This window comes from Diabrotica virgifera, chromosome 3 (genome assembly GCF_917563875.1).
Source record: "Diabrotica virgifera virgifera chromosome 3, PGI_DIABVI_V3a".
Taxonomy (NCBI): Eukaryota; Metazoa; Arthropoda; class Insecta; order Coleoptera; family Chrysomelidae; genus Diabrotica; species Diabrotica virgifera.
Window position 1 is genome coordinate 248,146,009 of NC_065445.1, and position 18,343 is coordinate 248,164,351.

Here is an 18,343-nt window from a genome sequence, read left to right on the forward strand (position 1 = left end):
TTATCATATGACCTTGATTGTTTCTCAGTGTAGGGCTAGAATTGGTTCTATGTCCTCTTTTCTCAGTCTTATATGGGTCTTATATGTCGAGATATAAATGTTGATGTATATGCCTGCTTTGCTAATTACGAGGAAGCCACTGACACTGTTTAAACGAGAAATTATTTGTCATGTTGATTGCTAGGACTGGGTAGACTGGGTTCTAGATAGACATTCGGATTATAGCCGATTTGTACTGGAACCTGACTGGAGAGCTGACATTAGAATTAAAGGTTAGAAGAAATAGAAAGAAATGTTAGATAGGAGGAAATTCCTATAATAAAGGCAGTTCGATAAAATTTTGTGACCTCTCCGCTGTTATCTAATTTATGTGCAGCAAAGATTTTCGAAGAAACTGTAGAATACAGAACAGAAACTATAATAGTCAACAGAATAATCATCAACAACTAAAGATATGCTGATGACACAATTTTGTTAGAATTCTTAATTTTTAGGTTTTAAACATCTAGGTTTTAAACATCTAGGTTTTAAACATACCATCAAATTAATTGACATTAGGAGAGATAGGAAAATAGCATTGAAAATAATCACACAAATATTTGGGATGTTGGGTAGGTAAACTATAAGAACAAAAACAAACAACAATATGATGCAATAAAACGAACCATAAAGAGAATGATTAAAGAGGAAAAAGAAAAATGGCTGTCAGAACAATGCAAGGATATTGAGGAATGTGAGAGAAGGTACGATAGTTTCGGCATGCATAAGAAGATCAGAGAAATGACTGGTACAAAGAAGAAGCCTCATAGTGGAATAGTGAATGATTCAGAAGGCAAGATTATAATAGATTTCAAACAAAAACTCACAAGATGGAAAGAATACGTAAAAGAACTTTTTGACGACGAAAGAGAATTAATAACAGTGAAACGAGAAGGAATCAAGGGTTTAAGGATACTTAAACAAGAACTGGAATATGCTTTAAAAAACACCAAGGATCGTAAGACACCAGGGCCTGATGAAATACCGGTTGAAGTATTAAAACTTATTGATGAAGAAGTGATGAACATGATACTCGAGTTATTTAACAACATATATGATACTGGAATAACAAGACTGGTTAAGGTCCACATTCATTTTAATACCTAAAAAATCAAATGAAAAGAGTGCTCGGATTACAGAACGATGCCTTGATGAGTCATATGCTTAAAGTTTTTCTAAAAATCATTCATAATAGAATTTTCCTCAAACTTGAAGAAGATATAAGTGAAACACAAATGGGCTTCAGGAACGGCCTTGGTACGAGGGAACAGCTCTTTGGCGTGGGCGTACTATTTCAGCGGTGTTTGGATATCAATCAGGATGTATACGCCTGCTTTATAGACTTTGAGAAGGCCTTCATAGAGTCCGACACGACCGACTGAGACAACTTCTAATCGAAATGAACATTGATGAAAAATATATTAGAATAATAACTAATTTGTATTGGAATCAAACAGCACAAGTCAAGATCGATGATGAAATGACTGAGGAGATCAAAATATGTAGAGGAGTAAGACAGGGGTGTATTCTGTCTCCTCTTTTATTTAATTTTTATAGCGAAGTCATATTTAAAGAAGCTCTGTCGGAGGTTAGTTGTGGTGTAATGATCAACGGAAATACAATCAATAATGTGAGATACGCTGACGACACAGTGATATTAGCAGACAATCTTGCAGATCTGCAACGACTGATGGAACGCATTAACCACTACTGCAACAGCTACGGACTTACATTAAACCTCAGAAAAACTAAATGGATGGTAATAACAAAAGATCCATACGCCAGGAAGGATTTGGTTGTCAACAACACCGTTATAGAAAGGGTATCCTCCTATAAATACCTTGGATCTTGCCTGGATCATACATGCGATCAAACCAAAGAAATAAGAGCAAGAATAGAAATAGCTAGATCAGCATTTAACAAGATGAAAATATTTCTCTGTAGTCGTGACATAAATCTTGATCTGAGAGTGCGTATGCTGCGGTGTTATATCTTCTCCACTTTATTATATGGAGTTGAGTCATGGACCATGAAGCTGGGCAGCATTAAAAATATTGAAGCTTTTGAGATGTGGTCTTACCGTAGAATGCTACGTGTATCTTGGGTGGATCATCTGACGAATGCCGAAATTTTATGTCGGATCGGAAAAGGATATGAAGTTGTACTTACTGTTAAAAGAAGAAAGCTTGAATACTTTGGCCATGTTATGAGAGGTGACAAATACTCGCTGCTGAGACTGATCATCCAAGGTAAAATCAGGGGTAAGAGAAGTATCAGTAGGCGCAGAATATCTTGGTTAAGAAATCTGAGGGAATAATTCGGCTGCAGTTCCATCGACCTATTTAGGGCGGCCGCCAGTAAACAGCTATTATGATTTCCAACCTCCGATAGGAGACGGACTTTAGGAAGAAGTAGGTAAACAAGAGATGGAACTTACTTCAAGAAATCAAAAGCAGAATAGAGCAAGTCAGCACACAATTTAAGAAGATGCAAAACATGCTAACCAATATAACGTTAAAAAGTTCCTTATGCTGGGGCCACATTAACGTCTAATGCCGTTAATGAACGCATTATTTGCTATCTGTGTAATGCAAATAATGCAATAATTAACGACATTAGACGTTAGTGTGGCCCCAGCATTAAGAATAGGTTCACTTCGCTGTTATCATTTCAAAATTCTATTCTATGAAATGGAAGTATATTTACAGATTACATGTTACAAATTACAATTAGGGCGGCCCTTGGCCTGACAAAATGCGGTATTTACAGGTCCATTGTGCTTATCTTTGTCACTTAAAGCTCCTCATTCAGCCCTATTTCCGTAATGAGCTTCCGTTGCATTGAGCGAGGCGTCCTTTCATACAGAGGACCAACACCAATAACATCAGACTCATGCCTTTGGTTTTTCCTCTCGGAGTTCTAGACAGCAGCCTTGTGGGGCCCTCACACCGACATAAGATATGAAGAGCGGTTACCTAATCTTCTAGACAGAACCGACAAGTATCCTCATCCGTCAAGCTCATACGACTCAAATATTTATGGAGCCTACAGTGTTCAATTAACAGCCCCATGATTACCCTGACAGTCTTTTGATTTTGAGTCAGTAAGTCTTTCTTCTGGTGCATTTTTCCACCATTCCAAAGATTTTTCTTGCAGCCATTTATCAATGTCTGTTGTTTTGTGTGTGTTCTCAATCCCAAGCCAATTAATGGCGCACAAACGCCTTCTTGGTCAGTTGATCAATCTTCTCATTACCTACGTAGCATTTGTGCCCTGAATCCCAGACTAGTGTCATTCTATTCGGACTTCCAATCTGAGAGAGATCACCCAGACAATCCCACACAAATTTTAAAATCACCTGCATAGAAGTAGTGGCTTGACTATCGAGGTAGATCACGATTAAGGCCATTCTACACATGCCCATATATTAGCTCCATATACAATATTATATGGTCATCGTCATATGCCTTATGCCCAGGCTTAACCGGATTGCTGTCTTTGGTTTTGTGTTATATATACCTGCCCTTGTACCTTCATTGGATTTAAAGTGTCTTTATACCAACTTAATTTTGCCATTACTGGCGGATAGGTTTCCCAATTTTTACTAGGAGCTTGACCCTATATTAGTCTGTGTGAAGTTGACCTGACCTTACCTTGTATAAATATTTGCAATAGTAGTAAGTTTAGCAACACTTCTAACGAATCTTAGGGGTGGTTCTTAGGGCCTCCGTGTGACACTCAACCAAGGAAGCCTTTTTTGTAAGCATCTGACTCACAATGGAGCAAGAGGAAGTATCTTACTGAAATATTGTGTAAAAGAATTGAGGCTTTCACGATGTGCATTTTTCGCAGAACGTTAAGGATGTCGTGGGTGGATAGAGTGAAGAGTCAAGCAGTTTTACAAAGTCTAGATGAAGAAAGAGAGGTTTTGAATACTATACAATAGGGCGGGCCGAAAAAATTTTTTTCTGCTTTTTCTATACGGCTAGTTGCCAAAAGTTGTGACTAGTATTTATATAATCCTATACCAAATTTGGGCCGGTTTAAAAAGTAATTAGCCGGGCCGTCTGGCCCTTAAAATTTTTTTTTGGGTCAAAATTTTTTTTTTCAAATTCTTGTACAAGGCTAGTGGCTAAAAGTTGGAACTAATATTTATATAATCCTATATCAAATTTGGGCCGGTTTAAAAAGTAAATAACCGGGCCCCCCGGCCCTTAAAGAATTTTTATTTTGTTAAACAAAATGCTAGGGGCTATTAAAAAATCTTCTGTTGTCATATTAAGTATATTGTTAAGCGAAATAAAGATAATACAGTCGACAGGAAAAAATACTTAAGCTTTTAAATGCCGTTTTAGAAGATCTAAACTAAATTTTCAAAGATAATACAACACTGGTCATCGACAAAAATAAAATTTGGAGAGGAGCTAAGGAAAACAGACGGCAACTCCAGCGCGAGAATAAAAATTTAAACAAGTCAAGTAAAGGGCTATACTGTCATGAAAGAAAATATCAAACCATGGTCTTCGGAAACGCGAGACGAATTATGAAAACTGAAGACCAATAGCTTTAATCGAAGGACCCGGTAATTTATATTTTGGGTACTTAGCTCTTAGCCATTCTCGTGTCATAGATATTGTCGAAGGAATATCTATTATTATTTACAAAGCCATAATATATGTAGATCTAAGCAGTTTAAGTGTTATGGGATGTGATGGTACAAATGTCAATACGGCTGGAAGGTGGATTCATTGGAATTATAGAAAGGCGAGTGCATAAACCATTACAGCGGAATGTATGCCCGTTGCACGCTACTGAACTTGCCTTGCGATATTTTCTGCAAAAACTAGATGCGCACACAAAAGGTCCCTATTCATATTCTGAGCTGATTATATCCCCTCTTTCCAATTGCGAAAAAATGCCTTTTATTAAATTTAAACCCATAGAAGCTATCCTGCCTCTTGTAAACGAAAATGATCTAAGTCCAGATCAACAGTATTTATTCAAACTATATAATTATATAGTTTTCTCCAATTATTATAATAATAATAATTTGAGATGGAATATGTTCTCAAAGTTTGGCAGAGAGAAGTCCAGGATGGCACAAACACGTTGGTTCATGACAGCGAACCGCATTAGAGTTTATGTAGCTACAACTGATCCTTTGTGAAAGCTTAAAGATTTTAGCTGAGTTTGTATTACAAGACAAGTATATTCTCGTATGAGGTTTGAGATAAGAACTTAGCCAAGATTAAAATATGGTCCCAGGCATCTATGGAAATTAATACAGACCTCGAGAGATTTTCCGAGTAATGTCTCATCAATTATCAATAAAGTTATTCAAGACAATGCTTAATTTGCACACCCGGAAGTCATTCAAATTTGTATGTTAACAGATTCACGTTAACGTATTAGAGAGGTTGCTGTCAAAAAAATTTTAAAATATAGGAAGGCTGGTATAAAAATTGCGTTTTCATAGTATCCCAAATCCCTAAATCAATTTCAATCCCTAAATCAAAGAGCAGCACAGTTTACAGCGGAAAAATAGTAAATAAATATGAATTGTTTACCCCTCTTTTATATTTTTAGTCCTGGGGGCTGGTTAAATTTTTTTAAATCATGATGAAAATTTTTTAATGAGATAGTAGCATCGATATTAATATTTTGGACACTAGCCCGCCCCAAAAATAAGGCAAAAAAAATAATTTTTTTAGGCCCCCGGGGGCCCGGTCAAAAATATTTTAATTCGGCCTATGTTTGGTACACAGTATTAGGACTACCATACACAACTTTTTTTTACTAGCCCGTTTAAAATTTCCCAAAAATTTTTTTTGCCCTTTTTCGGCCCGGCCTACTATACAATATATAAGTTATTTAATAACGAAACATATAGCTAAGTGTCTAATTAACTTACTTATAGTAAAAGTTAATATCCATAAAAAAACTGTATCCAATTTTTTCCTCATGATTCCGTACTAAGCATCACAAATACACCGTTGCGCGCAAAAGTCACCAAAACACTTTATTTCGATTAACGGTTATTTTTTAACAGTCACTAATTTGAAACTCAAATTTTTAATCTTCACGCATACTTTTAGGAATTCTTCATCGAAACCCAAGTTTGTTTTGATTTTAACACAATGTTAACACGAAAGAAATCTTTGTATTTGGAATAAGTTTGATCAAACTACGTTTTGTCACTGTCACGACGTGTTAAACATTCCAAAAGGGTTAGCCGCCTCTTGTGTGTTTTAAATCGGGGCTATTGTGAAATTAATTCAATTGACATTATAATAATAATGATTATTTTATTGTATGTACCTACATGTGGTGGTCATAATATATTCGTTATGCAATTTTTTTCGGGTTAAAAATTGGTAGGAGGTGACTTCTTCAGGGACGTATTATACAGAATATAAAAGAAACTAAATTCAAGAACATTAATGGCCAATATTTGAATCAATAATTATTAGATTATTGATTGATTGATTGAACAAGTCGACAATGAGAGTGGTCGGATAATGAAACAGAAGCCCTTGAAATTGCCTATTACATTATTCTTTAAACTTTTAAATTGGATCTTATACTTACTTTATTTTATTTATTTAAAAAGAAATACATTTGAACCCATTAGCGCCCACTGCACTCATTTAAGTACAGCTGCTATTTTGACATACTAGTGCCACATACAAAAAAATAGTTGCAATTCTAGTAATTAAGTACAGGAAACTAAATACCCTTAAGAAGACAACCTTAACAGATTTCGTTGAATGATTCAGCTGGTTTGATAGTTTTGATTTATTGTTTATGATGTCAACACGTGCGTTTTTTATTTCCTTGACATCGACTTTGTAAATTTCTCTCATTTACTCCTTTTCGCCATCAAATGATTTACGTTAATTTATAATAAGTTTAGTAAAGGGCTTAAGTGATTAATATTTCAGAATTTTAATTATAACGTGATTTATTTGTTGTTAAATTGAGGTGTATTCATACGAGTACAATGCTGGTTGAGTGTATCGTGAGTAAAATGGGCATATGGGAGTATTTTTGATATTTTTGCATATGGCATCTGAACATGATTTTGAGAATATTAGTGTTCGAAATTTTTATGAAAATAAATACGAAGGTTTAACTTCAGCTTTGGAATATATTTTTTTGCTTCTAATTCGCAGTTTGAGGTGGATATTATTATTATTTCTTCATACTCAAATAAGCTAACTGATAAGGAAGGCATTGAGGATGGTAACCTTATAGAAGGGAACTTGACACTACCTAAAGAAGAAATTGAATTCCATTGCTCTTCAGGGCCCTGATTCTAATTCATTTCGACAGTCGCAATTTCATTTCGACACCGCCATGACAGCCGCAGAATATAGCGATTCTTATTCATTTCGATATTAGTTACAACTGGGGATATTAATCTTATCATGTTGAGACTGCTCAGAATTTGGGTTGGCGCTCCCGTTTATTGGAACTTGTTGATAGTCTGGGAAAATTATCGAAAAAATGCCATTTTTGGGAAAAATTATTTACCAGCTATTTTATTGCTAAAATCGAATCTTAAGATTGCATATACAGTGCGTCCATAAAGTAACGCATAAATTCATTATTTCGTAAACCAGCGACATTAATGAAAAATCCTGAAACGGGTCGATTTTTATTTTTAGATTCAGATTTTTTGGCATATATATCATACTAGTGACGTCATCCATCTGGGCGCGATGACGTAATCGATGATTTTTTTAAATGAGAATGGTCATGTGATGGCTCATTTGAAAGGGTATTCAATTCTCTATTCACTAATATAAACATTTACCTAATTATTTATACAAGGTGTTCAAAAAACATTTTTTTAATTAAAATAATTGAAACAAAAAGAAGAATGTACGTAATTTATTTAATTCAAAATACGTTTTACTGTTGTCAGAAAACAGGAAAAAATGTTTATTTGAGAAATAAATATTGTTTTTTGCTTAAATTCAATGTTAAAGCTGCCACCCACCTGTCGCTTGGCAGTTTGAACATTTCGTTTAAGCGAAAATCAATGTTTATTTGTCAAATAAAATTTTTTTCTGTTTACTAACAGTAGTAAAATGTATTTTGAATTAAATAATTACATTATATTCTTCTTTTTGTCTCACTTATTTTAATTAAAAAATGTTTTTTGAACACACTGTATAAATAATTATGTTAATGTTTATATTCTTGGATAGAGAATTGAATACCCTTTTAAATGCGCTATCATATGACCCCTATTCTCATTTAAAAAAATCATCGATTACGTCATCACGCCCAGATGGATGACTTCACTAGTATGATATATATGCCAAAAAACCGTAATTTAAAAATAAAAATCGACGTGTTTCGGGAATTTTCCTTAAAGTAACCAGTTTACGAAATAACGAATTTATGCGTTACTTTATTAGTAATATGGGGTATGACAAGTCCGCAGAAAGTGTGTTATTTTATTTATAAACAAATTAGCACTTCTAAATCTTCTTTATTTTTCAATTAGTGGTCTGTAACTCCTAAAATTTTTCCTTTGAGCCAAAAACACTCAAATAAAAATTCACCGTAATTTAGTTCTGCACAAAGTTATTTTTTTCCGATTTCCTTCAACAAAAATTTTACTCAGAAAATCCGAGTTTTCCCAAAAAATCTGCAATTTTCAATTAAAATTTTAGGGAAGTACCTAATTATTTATCAATAATTAAATAATTAATGACATGAAAGATTTATTATAGTAGATTATACAGAGGGGCTAAATTATGGAATAAATTCATTTCTTTAAAACGGAGGATTTTGGAGCAAAATCCCGAAAGAGGTCGATTTTTATTTTTAAATTACAATTTTTTGGCATATATTTCTTACTAGTGACGTCATCCATCTGAGCGTGATGACGTAATCGATAATTTTGTTAATGGGAATAGGGGTCGTGTGGTAGGTCATTTGAAAGGGCGTTCAATTCTCTATTCAGTAATATAAACATTATTATCATTAGGTATTTATACAGGGTTGCCAAAAAAAATTTTTGAATTTTAATTTATTTAACTCAAAATACATTGTACTGCTGTCAGAAAATAGAAGAAAAGGTTTATTTCACAAATAAGCATTTCTTTTCGCTTAAATTAAATCACAAACAGCCTCCCTCCTACCTATTGGCAGTTTGAACATTTAATTTAAGCTAAAAGCAATGTTTATTTGCAAAACAAACATTTTTTTCTATTTTCTGACAGCAATAGAATGTATTTTGAGTTAAATAAATTACATGCATTCTTCTTCTTGCGTCAATTAATTTAATTCAAAAATTTTTTTGGCCTCCCTGTATAAATAATGATATTAATGTTTATAATACTGAATAGAGAATTGAACGCCTTTGTAAATGAGCTACAACACGAACCCCTATTCCTATTTAAAAAAATAATCGATTACGTCATCACGCTCAGATGGATGACGTCACTAGTTTGAAATATATGCCAAGAAATTTAATTTAAAAATAAAAATCGACCTGTTTCGGGATTTTTCTCTAAAATCGTAAAAAATTTTAGAGAAAATGAATTTATTCCATAATTTAGCCCCCCTCTGTATATCAGGAGACCGGCGACAATCTAACCAATAGTTTAGCAATAATTAAAATGTTAATTAAAAAATTTCGGTCGAAATAATAACCAGAAAGATTATGATACACCAGAATAACTATGATTTTCGTATAAAAAAGCACTATACCTATTCAACGTTCCTTACAGGATTGAAATTGGACCATTTGAGCGGTCTCAGGAATGTTATAAAGAAACAATTTTTTGGCTTATAAACAAATAGAACCCCTCAGAAAATATTAGATTTAATTAAATTAAGTTAACGCTGTTGAAAAGGGCACGGCTTCTGTGTCCTTTTCGAAGAAAAACAAATTGAATTGCGAGGAGTGATTCCAGGTATAACCGGTCAAATCTGACCGGCATTTGTGACAGAGTTATAAACAACAGGATTTTAATCTTTGAACCATTAGATACCTTTTAATTCCGGTCCTCTTTGTACATACAAATTTTCATATCTTCAAGACACTTATAACAAAAAAGATTTATGTCACTGTCACCAAATTATTTAATTATTGATAAATAATTACTTCCCTCAAATTTTAGTTGAAAATTAAAGATTTTGTTTGGAAAACCCGAATTTTCCGAGGAAAATTTCCGTCGAAGGAAACTGGAATAAATTATCAATGTGCAGAATTACTGTCAATTTTTATGTGAGTGTTTTGGTTTAAAGTTAAAATTTTCGGAGTTATAGAGCAATAATAAAAAAAGATTTCGGAGCGCTAATTTGTTTATAAACAAAATAGCACACTTTCTGTGGACCTTGCACAGCTATATTACTAATATAGGAAGTCTTAAGATTTGATTTCAGCATGTCCAGCAATAAAATAGCTGGTAATTAATTTTTCTTGTTTTTTACTAATTTTCCCAGATTATTACCTTACATCTTTCATTGAGTTGATGATTCATGTTGTGGACATTCTCAATTATTATATTTCTAATTTAATACTATTCTATCTAATTCCTCAAAACAAGCAAATTTCAATTAAACCCAGCTATATTATAATACCTTTTGCTTTAGTTTTCCTTGCAAGAAATAAACAAAACACATCTAAACTAAACCTAACCTCGCTTTTGGCCAATCATTCATCTCCGTGTCAAATAATTTCGACAGTCGAAATTATAATATCAACACCCTTTTTAAAGTCGCTATTAATTTCGATAGTCGCTATTTCATGACGTCACTTCGTTAGTTCAACTAAAATCCACAAGGCTCGCACAATCGCATTTCAACCGTCGCCATATTGAAAGCGACTTGTTTAGTGTCGAAATTTGATTTAGAATCAGGGCCCAGATGAAGACGTAGACTAACGACGACGTACCTTTGACACTGCGCTTAACAAACAAAATAAGTATACCTAAAGAACAAAATTGTTTAGGCCGCAATGGACAAAAACTTGTACAAATAATAGTATGGTAGGAACATCAGGGTGGAATGAGAAGTTTGAAATCATTAAACATGAATGACAAGACTTAAATAAAGTTTATTTAGACTATAATGCCAAATCAATATTTACGAAATCAAGATCTTCCGGAAATATTTTGCCTACCGTTAGGAAACTTGAAGAATTACACTTTCCAAAAAAACTTATTAGACAATAATTAAGGTGTGCTCAGTATCATCAAAGAGCCAGATGGAGTTGTCAAAATTGTAATGTAACTCTCTGAATTAATAGAGACTGTTTTAAAACTTTTTATTTAAATTAATTTTTTCTGTTAAATTATTTGTTAAGGCGCTGTAGTGCCCAGTGTACTCATTTGGGTACATATATATCTAAGTAATTCTAATTTTTCAGATATAGTTACATTTGAAGTTTTGTTACAAATAATATTACCAATAAATAACTAATGTAAAATATACTAATTCTTAAAATCAGATATCGTGGGCGCTAATGGGTTAAAGTAACTATTTTTAGCTGGTTACTTATTTTGTAGTTGACCAAATGTTGAAACTGATGATCTCCGATGTCCATACAATAATACAGGTTGTTTTCGAATAGTTCTCTTTTCCGAATTCAGAAACATTTACTGAGTGATTAGTCGGACTTCGTTTAATATTATTAGTTGACGTAAATATTCTAAAAGTGCGGGTGGTGTTCTATAGATTTTACTTTTTAGGTGATCCACAAAAAGAAATCCCTCTATTTCCTATAGCGCTACAGCATAAGTCGGGTCCTGGCCTTCTCCAGCATCCGCCTCCAGTATCTCTGTCTCTGGCTGCTCTCCTCCCGTTGTCCACCCTCAGTATCTCTTTGGCCAGACCGTTCTCTTCAGAATGTGCAAAAAAATCCAGTGGAGATAAATCTGGTCACCAAGAAGGCCATTCGATGCTGCCTCTTCCCCCAAGCTGATGCCGTGGAAATCTTTAAAAATATTGACGAACAATTAAAGCATAGTGGGGAGGAGCACCTTCTTACTGAAAAGTCAAATGATTGTCGTTTTAATGTTGGCCGTTTTCAATAATATCAGTCAAGGCAGGATTCATCTTCCAGTAATTGTGTACATTTAATTTTGGTACTTCTTCTTCTTTGTGTGCCGCGCTCGTTTTCAAGAGGTGGCTATCGTTATATTAACAAGCTGATGAAATGTTTCTCGGTCGGCAGATATATGACACAATTCCTCGACCGTTCAACCTATCCATAAACTGAAAACAACAGAAATGAGGGTACTACGTAGCTTAGCTGGAAAGGCTAACAAGAGAAAGAGAAACAAGTAAAAACAATATAAGAAATATATGTGGAGTAGACGATATTAACCGTTGAGTGCTAAACAGGAAAAAGAGTGGAATGAACATATTACTAGAATGCAAGAAAGAAGAATAGTGAGAATCGCTCGAGATAAATCTATAAATCCAGATAAATAAAAAAACCAGAAATAACATTTGTTTCGAAGCCTTTCATAAATATAATTACCCCCTCTGTGGCTCAGTGGTAGGAGCGCCTACCTTTGGATCGAAAGGTCCGTATGGTCGTGAGTTTAAATCTCACCAGGGTTATAAATTTTTCACTTATTATAAATTAATAAACGAAAAATAGTTTCTGTCCTTGTGGGAAGGGACCGCAGACGTTCGGATACAATTAGCGTCTCTTTGCAAAGACAATGACGTCGACTTTGCAAAGTAACAAGACACTTACTCACTCAACACACACTACACATTAATCCCCTGAGTTAGTGATAAGTTATAGTCTAAAATATCATTATGAAATTGACTGGCCAGTTGGTTGTGAAAACCAGTGCCAATAAAACAAAAAACACACACATAAATATAATCGCTAATGATTAATAAATTAGAGACCATTGCTAGACCAAATTTTTTTTATGTAATTAAGCTGAAAATATATATTTTCAAATCGGTAATGACTTTCTTTCGTCAATAATTTCTGGCGACGAATCTAGGGGCCATTATTATCTTATATCTTGTCGCCCATGTATAATATGCCCCATATGCCATGTAGATATGGGGGATGTATAATATCCCCCATTCTATTCAATATATATAGTGAACACATTATGAGTCAAGTTTTTGAGGAATGGCAAGGTGGAGCAACGATAGGAGGAAGAAAAATAAAAACCTACGTTATGCTGATGACACTGTTATATTGGCGTCTTCACCAGAAGAACTGGAAGAAATTATGAATAGGCTAGGAACGGTGAGTACGGAATATGGTTTGAAAATAAATATACAGAAAACCAAAGTAATGATCATCGATATAATCAGAAACAACCAACCAGAGATAAGAGACTTGGCAGGTTACGAAGTGGTCAGACAATTTAATTACTTAGGCTCCGTTATTACTAACAGTGAAGGATGCGAAGACGAAATTCGTAGGCGCATCATAATGGCCAGATCGGCAACAGCCAAACTCACAAAAATATGGAAGAATACTGACATTACAAAAAACACAAAATTACGCCTTGTCCGAGCGTTAATATTTCCTATCGCCACCTACGCTTCAGAGACTTGGACCATCAAAAAAGCAGATTGAAAACGTATAATGGCATTTGAAATGTGGGTCTACCGGAGAATGTTGCGCATACCATGGACCGCACATCGCACAAATAATTCAATATTAGCTGAACTTAACATAAAAACTAGACTCAGCACAACTATCAACCAAAATATACTGAGATATTTTGGACATATAACTAGAAGAAGAGAAGGCATGGAACGAATGATAGTTGAAGGCAACGTACAGGGCAGAAGATCCAGAGGAAGATCTCCATTACGATGGTCGGACCAAATAAAGGACATGACGGGTTACTCATTCTCTGAAGCAAAACAACACGCACAGGAGAGAGAGAACTGGACAAAAATAGTCAAACGACTTACGTGACGCCACTACATCCTTACGAAGGAGAACAGATAGAGGAGGAGGATCTTGTCGCCAAACAATAAGACGAAAACGTCCAGGTAAGCTCTCACATGGTGTCATTCTTCTGCACGACAATGCCCGGCTTCATGTTGCCAAATTGAGGAAAGAAATCTACAACGAAAGAGATAGAGGATATTAGAGCATCCACCCTGTAGTCCAGATTTATCGCCCGATTTATTTTAATTTTCAGATCTTGGGCCACTGAAAAAGACTCTAAAAGGTAATCGGTTTCAGCTTTAAAAAGTTTCAGTCGGACAAAAAAGTAAAAGATGTCGTAAAAGAATTCTGAAAGCAACAGCCACAAGAATTCTAAGCAGGGTATACAGCGGTTAGTGAAACAATGGGATCTTCATTGTACTGGTAGATATTGTATTGGTAGGTATATTTACCAATAAATTGTTTCTGGGCCAAATATGTGTTTCAATTGAACAAGCGTCGTATATTGATTTCTTATTATTGAACCTAATACAGAAATTGATTAACGAAATCAATTCTTGGCTGGACTGGATACCTGTCTGAATGATCCATTTTTAATCTTTACGAGCTGCTGTGAATAGAATAAGATGAGTTAATGTGGTCGCAAACTTCTCTAGAAGATAAGCAACTTTAGAAGAAGATTTGAGTGGAAATTGAAAATAAAGTTATTTTAAAGTAAAATTGTGGTTATTTCCAATATAAATATTAATTTTTTTAAAAAGGGTTCAAGGCAGGTTCTGTTTATATTCGATTCAGAGTTGGAGTACCATCTCCATATAGCAACTATTTCAGCATCCTTATGCATCATCAATGAAGTTTATGCAGTCACAACTCTGAAGGGAATACAAACATTCTGCCTCTTTTAAGGCAAACCATCGCGATGCAATGAACCCACCTTTTGAGACGCAATACAGCGACATCTCTCGTATTACGAGGAAAACAACGAAAAGCCCCAGATACAAAGTTTACTACTTTTTAAACAATTAGAATAATTGAAATAAAAATATAATAAACAATATTTTAAATCTAAGACTTTTCGTTAATAAACTGCTTTCTGGCTGCATCCCATATCTCCGGATTTTACAATATATAATCACGTAGAGTTAATTTTTTTTTTATTTAGCTAATACCTCGATAACTAATGGCCATTGGCATGGTAGGTACGGTAAATTTTTGCAGTTTGGTACCTAGTGTCATGTGTGTTGAGTAAGTGTCTTATTACTTAGCAAGATCGACGTCATTGTCTTTGCAAGGAGACGCTAATAGGGCTTTTCATTCACAGTCATTTGTTTCGAGCTTCTGTCATATGTCTTATAATCCGTGTATATAAATATTATACACAGATTATACAACATTTGACAGAAACTCGAAACAAATGACAATCGATGAAAAGCCCTATTGTATCCGAACGTCTGCGGTCCCTCCGGTGAGTACCGATCCCACAAGGACAGAAACTATTTTCATTTATGAATTTATAATAAACGAAAAATCCCTGACCCTGGTGAGATTCGAACTCACGACCATTCGGACCTTTCGATCCAAATGTAGGCGCTCTTACCACTGAGCCACAGAGGGGGTTAAATATTAAATTGTATTAGACAAAATATAGAAATTCATTATACTCTGGGCTAATTAGCAAAATTCATGGAAAAGTTATTTACCAGCAATTTTATTGCTGGAATCGAATTATAAGATCCTATATATTAATAATATAGGTATGCAAAGTCCGCAGATAGTGTGCTACTTTTTTTATAAACAAAATGGCGCCGACAAATCGTACTTTTTTCAATTATTGCTCTATAACTCCGAAGATTTTAACTTTACAAAAAAACACTCACATACAAATTCACCGCAATTAAATTTTGCATCGAGATCTGTTTTTCACGATTTGCTCCGACGAAAATTTTCCTCGAAAAATGCGGGTTTTCCTAACAAAAACTCTAATTTTCAAATAAAGTTTTAGGTAAGTAATTATTAATGAATAATTAAATAATTTAGTGACATCAAAGCTTTCTTGGTATAGATTGTAATTCCAGAAGCCGGTGAAAATTAAACGAATATTTTAGCAACAATTCAATTGTTAATTAACAATTTACGATCGCAGTAATAACCAAAATAATAATGATACATTGATCAAACTTATAAAGATTATAAAGATGAGATGCTTATTTAATATTTTATCGACAAATTATAAATTTTTCTTTTTTTTTGCATAATCTTTAAATTTTGAAAAAAAAAATAGTTATAATACGCTGGTCTAATTAGTAAAGTACAAAGAAAGGTTATTTACCAGCAATTTCATTGCTGGAATCGAATTATAAGATCCTATATATTATTAATATAGGTAAGCAAAGTCCGCAGATAGTGTGCTACTTTTTTTATAAAAAAATGGCGCCGACAAATCGTATTTTTTTCAATTATTGCTCTATAACTCCGAAGATTTTAGCTTTACACCAAAAACACTCAAATAAAAATTCACCCCAATTTAATTCTACATAGAGGCAAGTTTTTCCCTATTTGCTCCGACGAAAATTTTTCTCGGAAAATGTGGGTTTTCCCAACAAAATCTCTAATTTTCAAATAAATTTTTAGCCCAAAAGTAGGCCTGATACAGAGTCGGAGCTGAAATGTTCACTCGAAGCGACTGACACGCAGCATACGTTATTTATTAAAAGTGTACGTTGCGCGGCCGGTCGTCGCTCCGAGTGAAAATTTTAGCTACAGTACTGTATTAGTCTACTTTCACGCGTGTAAATTACAAAAAAATATATTTTTAATCTTTAATTAAAATATAACCATTATACTGATAATCGATATTTTCTTGTAAATAATTAGCTTGTACTTTAAACTAACTTCTACGCTTTGAAAGAATTAAAAAAAATATATAAACACCGTAGTAATCGTATGTTTATTTTGCTGTTTCATAACTTTTTTGCAAATGGTTGCAAAAAAGTTTTAAAGCATTCATTATCAAAATATTTGAAATGCGCATTTTAGCTATTTTTTAAAATTATAATATAATAAAAACTTTCTGAGAAACGTTAATTTGTTTATAACTATTTTTTTTACATTTAAATATTTTGCAAAAAAATAAAAAAATTTATTTTTTGTCGACAAAATGTTAAACAGGCATATCATCTTTATAAGATTTCAAAGTTTGATCAGTGTATCATAATTATTTTGGTTATTATTGCGACCGTAAATTATTAATTAACAATTGAATTGTTGCTAAAATATTAGTTTAATTTTCACCAGCTTCTGGAACTATAATCTAAACCAAAAAGGCTTTTAAGTCACCAAATTATTTAATTATTGGTAGATAATTACTTACCTAAAATTTTCTTTGAAAATTAAAGATTTTGTTGTGAAAACCCGCATTTTCCGAGGAAAATTTTCGTCAAAGCAGATCGGAAAAAACACGTCTCTGTACAGAATTTAATCACGGTGAATTTTTATTTGGGTGTTTTTGTTGTAAAGTTAAAATCTTCGGAGTTATAGAGCAATAATTGAAAAAAATACGATTTGTCGGCGCCCTTTTGTTTATAAAAAAAGTAGCACACTATCTGAGGACTATGCATACCTATATTATTAATATATAGGATCTTATAATTCCATTCCAGCAATAAAATTGCTGGTAAATAACTTTTCCCAAAAATGGCCTATTCTCCGATAAAGAGCCCAGACTATTAATGAAATCCTTTCGTAGCTGGGCTGGATCCATGTCTGACATTTTAAGTGTATTCAGTCCATGTTATAGTTTAAATCTTTCGGCGAATTGTTTCTGAATACAAACCAAAATATCAAGATAGACGCATTGTATATTCTACATTCTACATACAATTTTGGGCAATACAATTACTCAACTAAGGTGGTTTAATAAATTTTTATAAAATTACGTTTAGTGATTGATATTTGTATCACGCATATAATATGTTGGCTAAAATTGGGATAACTAACCTAGGAGTGTTCTGACAAGCTATTAAATTGATAATAACCTTGACATAGATATTGTCTGCACTGAGGGTATGTATATCTAATGTGAAGAAGTGGAGATCTAAGAGTATACGGAAAAATTATGAAAATATCGTGGACAGAACACGTCACAAACAAAGAGGTTTTGAGAAAGATGAATAAAGAAATGGAAATCTTAAATGGATACCATCCAAACAAGAAAAATGGAATATCTCAGACATATTACACTTTTTACAGAGATACAACTTACTCCAATGGATTATGCTGGAAAAAATTTCGTTGAACCTCCATCGATTTGCATAAAAATTGGTGAGTGGTTAGAGGATATCTCAAAGAACAAAGGTGACACGGTGCCAACTTGCGCTTTTACCCTGGGGGTGGATGCCACCC

General features: G+C 33.7%; 1 protein-coding gene across 2 annotated transcripts in view; it reads right to left on the reverse strand.

The window, feature by feature from the left end:
- The window catches only part of LOC114335305 (pancreatic lipase-related protein 3-like), a 593,140-nt gene that overhangs the window by 540,511 nt on the left and 34,286 nt on the right, over positions 1 to 18,343 (reverse strand). The window contains exon 1 of one of the 2 annotated variants that reach the window (XM_050646049.1): positions 5,951 to 6,261. The exons of the other annotated variant lie outside the window; for it this stretch is intronic. Coding sequence (XP_050502006.1) covers positions 5,951 to 6,002 — 52 coding nt within the window. The 5' untranslated portion in view covers positions 6,003 to 6,261. Of the gene's footprint in view, positions 1 to 5,950; positions 6,262 to 18,343 lie in introns of those variants that run through there. 2 annotated transcript variants of the gene reach the window in all.